The sequence below is a fragment of the Myotis brandtii genome, unplaced genomic scaffold (assembly GCF_000412655.1).
Source record: "Myotis brandtii unplaced genomic scaffold, ASM41265v1 scaffold250, whole genome shotgun sequence".
Classification (NCBI taxonomy): domain Eukaryota; kingdom Metazoa; phylum Chordata; class Mammalia; order Chiroptera; family Vespertilionidae; genus Myotis; species Myotis brandtii.
Genome location: NW_005359478.1, coordinates 1,134,947 through 1,140,036, shown reverse-complemented (window position 1 = coordinate 1,140,036; position 5,090 = coordinate 1,134,947). Strand labels below are relative to the sequence as shown.

The 5,090-nt window shown below is 59.5% G+C and overlaps 1 protein-coding gene across 1 annotated transcript in view; it reads left to right on the top strand.

Annotated features, from left to right (window-relative positions):
- Positions 1–21: 21 nt before the first annotated feature.
- The window catches only part of DENND4B (DENN/MADD domain containing 4B), a 14,311-nt gene continuing 9,242 nt past the window's right edge, over positions 22–5,090 (top strand). Inside the window, 10 exon segments of the mRNA XM_005867444.2 lie at positions 22–720; positions 1,674–2,013; positions 2,629–2,881; positions 3,133–3,202; positions 3,402–3,571; positions 3,644–3,744; positions 3,746–3,853; positions 4,355–4,421; positions 4,516–4,574; positions 4,759–4,903. Coding sequence (XP_005867506.1) covers positions 711–720; positions 1,674–2,013; positions 2,629–2,881; positions 3,133–3,202; positions 3,402–3,571; positions 3,644–3,744; positions 3,746–3,853; positions 4,355–4,421; positions 4,516–4,574; positions 4,759–4,903 — 1,323 coding nt within the window. The 5' untranslated portion in view covers positions 22–710.

Here is a 5,090-nt window from a genome sequence, read left to right as displayed (position 1 = left end):
TGCCTGGTTTGTGGGCGTGGGGACCCCGAGTGGTGCCCGCGCCCCTCGCCTTCCCCAGGCAGCAAGGGCTGCCTTGTGCAGGGTGCCTCCCTGGCTGGGTGACGGAGGCTCTAGTGAGCAGGTCCTGCGGGTCGGGGCCACCCACTCGGCCCACCAAGGGCTCCTGCCTGCTGCCTGGGGCATAGGGCGCCCTTTCGCCTGCAGAGGGTGAGGGATGCGGTTGTGCCCCAGAGCTAAATTAGGAGGCTGACGCTGACTCCTGGCTTCACCTTCCAGACATGGAGGCTAAATTTAGCTGGAGGTGTGTGTGTGTGTGTGTGTGTGTGTGTGTCCAGAAGCCATACTGAGGAGAAGGCCAACCTGGCTTCGTGAGATCCCCTTGCTCCTTGACGTTCTCTGAGGTTAAGTAGGACTGTACATCCTGGGGCCATGCTGAGCTGGGGGTCCTTTCGTCTGAGGTTGCACTTGGCATGATGCTGCGTTGGCGCCTTCAATGGTACCCGCCCCCCCAACTCACACCCATAGGCTGACTTCCGCTGAGCTGGGCTGAGCTACAGCTTCCCCTCCACTGTTCCAGGAAGTCACCTCCCTTCCCCTCTGAAGCACCCCCATTCCTCCTGTCCTCCGCTGCAAGCCACCCATCAAGCTCTTTGCTAGCTTCTGCACCTGGGGCTCCCCAGGGCCCTTAGGCTCCCACTCTCGGGTTGGCCATGGAGGCAGGTGAGAACTCAGTGACTGAAGACCTGTTGTGGGCCTATCGTGGGGCTCCCTGGAGGAGGGCATGGGGGTGGCCCGGACTGATTCCCACAGCCGCCTTTGTCCTCACCGGGTAACCCGAGGACCCTGGAGGTGGGCGGGCACTGTTGTTTTGGTTGTTGGTTTTTGGTGGGTTTTTTTTTGTCAGTTGCAGTGGTTCTCAACCTTCTGGCCCTTTAAATACAGTTCCTCATGTTGTGACCCAACCATAAAATTATTTTCGTTGCTACTTCATAACTGTAATGTTGCTACTGTTATGAATCGTAATTTAAATATCTGATATGCAGGATGGTCTTAGGCGACCCCTGTGAAAGGGTCGTTCGACCGCCAAAGGGGTCGTGACCCACGGGTTGAGAACCGCTGGTTTAGTGGAATTAGGTGAGGAAAAAGGACACTTGAGTCTGGTGAAAGGACACTAAAGCTTGGGTTTTGTGGGTTTTGTGGACACTTGGGTGCTCCCAAAATCTAGAGCTGGGTTCTTTAAGAACATTAACTGGCTCGTGTGGTTCTTAGGATGTCATAACTAGAGTTCAAAAACCCTTAAAAAACCTGTAAGGTTGTCATGATGTCATGGCCAAAGTTAATGATGTCATTGCAGGCCACTACAGAAAAGATGGACCTATTATAACTCTGTATGGGTGGGGGGTGAGGAGGGGAGGGGTCTTTAAAAGGGATACAGGTGTGTGGTGGAATGTTTGGGTCCTTTAGGGAGAGGGCAGGACCATAAGAGAGGGTCCTGGTCTCTTTAAGAAGCTGTGGCGGGGCTCTGAAGGCCTGGTGATGTCATAGGCGGGAGAGTTCAGGATTGGCTGACCACTGATCCTGCCTTTCCTTGGAGGGACTAGGAAGAGGAGGGAAGCAAGGGGAGGGGGTGCCCTGGTTGCCATGGCAACACCAGCCTTCCTTGACCATTGCAGATGCAGTGAGTGAGGGGGGGGCCATGGCGGAGGAGCGGCCCCCCCGGCTGGTGGATTACTTCGTGATAGCTGGGCTTGCGGGGAGCGGAGCACCCATTCCCGAGGAGACGTGGGTTCCTGAACCCAGTGGGCCCCTGCGCCCTCCCCGGCCGGCTGAGCCCATCACCGACGTGGCCGTCATCTCGAGGGCGCTGGGCGAGGAGGTGCCCCAGGGCTATACCTGCATCCAGGCCTCTGTGGGGGGCCACCCCTTGGAACTCAGTGCTGGGCTCCTGAGTGGAACTCAGCCCGTCATCTGCTACCGCAGGGGCCGTGACAAGCCGCCCCTCGTGGAGCTCGGGTGTGTGCCCCTCCCCGTGCTGGCACCAGGGGAGGCTGGGAGGGACTGTGGGGTGAGGCAGGGAGACGCAGGGGTATGGGATGAGGGATAGGCGATGGGAACGGGAAGACAGTGGGCTGGCCAGGGGCCGGAGAGAAGGGACTGAGTGTTTGTTCACTTAATCCTCACACCGATTTGGGTTCTTGTCCTAATGTTGCTACTTGCCAGCTGTGTGATGTTGGGCAGGGTTCGAGCCCCTCTGGGCCTGTTTCCTCGTGGATTAAGTGGGGAAAATTGTACCTCCTCATAAGGTGGTGGGGAAGAGTAAATGAGATCACCCACGGAAGGGACTTAGCACAGAGGCCGTAAATGGTACCTTTTTCGTAGCATTTATTAATGACTAGGAGAGCCATGGGAAGCCTGAGGGGTTGTTGCTGATGGAGAAGTAGAGACAAGGGCAGAAGAGGGGCATGGGATTCTTGGGGGCAGAGGTCAGCAGTAAGTGAGCCCTGGGGTCGCGGTTCGTGAGGCTGAGGGTGCACGGCAGATAGGTAGGCCTGCGTAGGCGGATCTGGCAGGACGGGGGTCTTTCTCCTCTGCCCCCGCTCGACATCTCTCTCTGTTCTCTGTGCCAAGGGTGTTGTATGAGGGGAAGGAACGTCCCAAGCCTGGTTTCCAAGTACTAGACACGACACCCTACAGCCACTCCGCCAACCTGGCCCCTCCAGGCCCTGGGCACCCCCGCACCTACCTCACTTACCGGCGGGCAGCAGAGGGGGCAGGGCTGCATGCCTTGGGCATCACTGACCTCTGCCTGGTGCTGCCCAGCAAGGGTGAGGGCACTCCTCATACTTACTGCCGGCTGCCCCGCAACCTCAACCCCGGCATGGTGAGTGGGGCTCGGGCCCAGGGCCGAAACCTGCCCCGCCTCAGCATGGGGGTGTGGACACTGGGCGCCAAGGGCGTTCTCAGCCTAAGGCCTCTCACGGCAGGCGTGGGCCCAGGGTGGACTCTGGTCTGGGGGGACCGGGATTAGTGGGAATTCTAAAGACGGAAGACCACTTAGGGGTGGTGGAGGAAGTGGACCCCAGAAACCTTTGTTCCTGTGTATCTGCTTGTCTCTTGCTGTTTCTCGGGCAGTGGGGCCCAGCAGTGTACCTGTGCTACAAGGTGGGCCTGGCCAAGGCCAACACGCTTGTGTATGAGGCAGGTGAGTTGCCCTTTAGTCCCTCTCTGACCCCTTGGCCCTCCATGTCCCTCTGCCCTGGCGCCTCTTGGCTGTCACTTTCATTGTGCCTGGAACTCCCTCCCCTTCGCCATTTGGCCCTTCCCTGGGATCCTCCCAGTTCCTTCCCCTGGAGCCTGATATACCCTCCTTTTGGGTGCCCCCCACGCTGTCCTGGGTGCAGAGCTGCTGGGCCGCTACCCAGAGGAAGACAATGAGACATTTCCGCTGCCCGAGTCAGTGCCCGTCTTCTGCCTACCCATGGGGGCCACTATCGAGTGCTGGCCGGCCGAGACCAAGTACCCGGTGCCTGTCTTCTCCACCTTCGTGTTGACGGGTGCAGCTGGTAATAAGGTGGGTGTGTGGAGTGGGGGAGGGGGTCTGGGCCGTGCAGGGCCCACCTGACTGCCCCTCTGCCCCCGCCAGGTGTACGGTGCAGCCCTGCAGTTCTACGAGGCGTTCCCGAGGGCCAGGCTGTCGGAGCGGCAGTCACGGGCACTGGGCCTGCTGAGCGCCGTGGAAAGAGGCTGGCATCGCCGTGCTGTCCCGCTGGCCTGCCTTCTCCGCCTTCCGCGCCTTCCTTACCTTCCTTTACCGCTACTCCGTCTCAGGCCCCCACCGCCTGCCCTTGGAAGCGTGAGCATGGCTCCCCTGACCCTGGGAAGGAGTCTGAGGGGATCAGGAGGCCAGGAGAGATGGAAGAGATTAGGATGGAGCGGACTGGGGGTGTGTGGGGGGGAGGTGGGGAGAGAAGTGGGGGACAGGGCTGTCCTGTGTGGTTGTATACATTGCCAAAGTGCCACTGGCTAAGGGGGAGAGGGGGCTGAAGTCCAGTCCACACTTGCTAGCTAAGGGGCTGGCATGGATTCTATACACAGGGTGTCCCAAACATGTATACACACACTTTGAATCATTATAAAGGCAGTTTCATTAAAATACATTTAATTTCAAAACGGAGCCATCAGCTGTTTTGGGGGGACACCCTGTATATTGGCTGCTCCGATGGCTGACGCAGGCTCAAGGCGAGGTCAGGGAGGAATAAAGTTCTGGGGCCAGGTGGCTGAGGAGAGTGAATGTGATGGTAGGATAGAGGTAGACTGGGGAATCCGTCTCTGACCCGCATACCTCTTTCCCCAGGCACATCTCCCACTTCATCCACAACGTCCCCTTCCCTTCCCCACAGAGACCCCGCATCCTGGTGCAGGTGAGGCTGAGGCCGGGCTGGGGCTGGGCGGGAGGAGGGCAGTTGGCAGGGGCCAGCCTCCGTTACCCTGACCCCTGGCTCTTCTGCCTCCCAGATGTCTCCCTACGACAACCTGCTCCTCTGCCAGCCTGTATCCTCACCCCTGCCCCTCAGGTATGTGCCCAAGTTGGGGGAGAGGGTTGAGGACCAAGGACATGGTAGGTGCCAGGCAGGTGGGCACAGCTGTTGAGGTCTGTGCAGGCTGGGCCCAGGCGGTGTCGGTACCCAGGGACTAGGAAAGGGTCTCCAGGGCCTCCTGGTGACTTGCCCCCCCCCCCGACTTTGGTGTTACCCACAGTGGTGCCAGCTTCCTGCAGCTGCTGCAGAACCTGGGCCCTGAGCTGGCCATCACGTTGCTGCTGGCTGTGCTCACAGAGCACAAACTCCTGGTCCACTCGCTGCGGCCGGACCTGCTCACCAGCGTCTGTGAGGCCCTCGTCTCTGTGAGTGCCCCCCCTCCCCCAGGGTGCTCTTTCAGGTGACCCCACCCCGTCCCGGACTCTCCCCTGGGGAGGGTTCCTCAGTCTTCTCCTTTGGCACAGTCTGAGGGGCATACAGCTTCCATCAGGGGCTCTTCTTCAGAGCCCACCTTCAACAGTTTCTCTCACAGGCCCCCCCAAAAAGCCAATG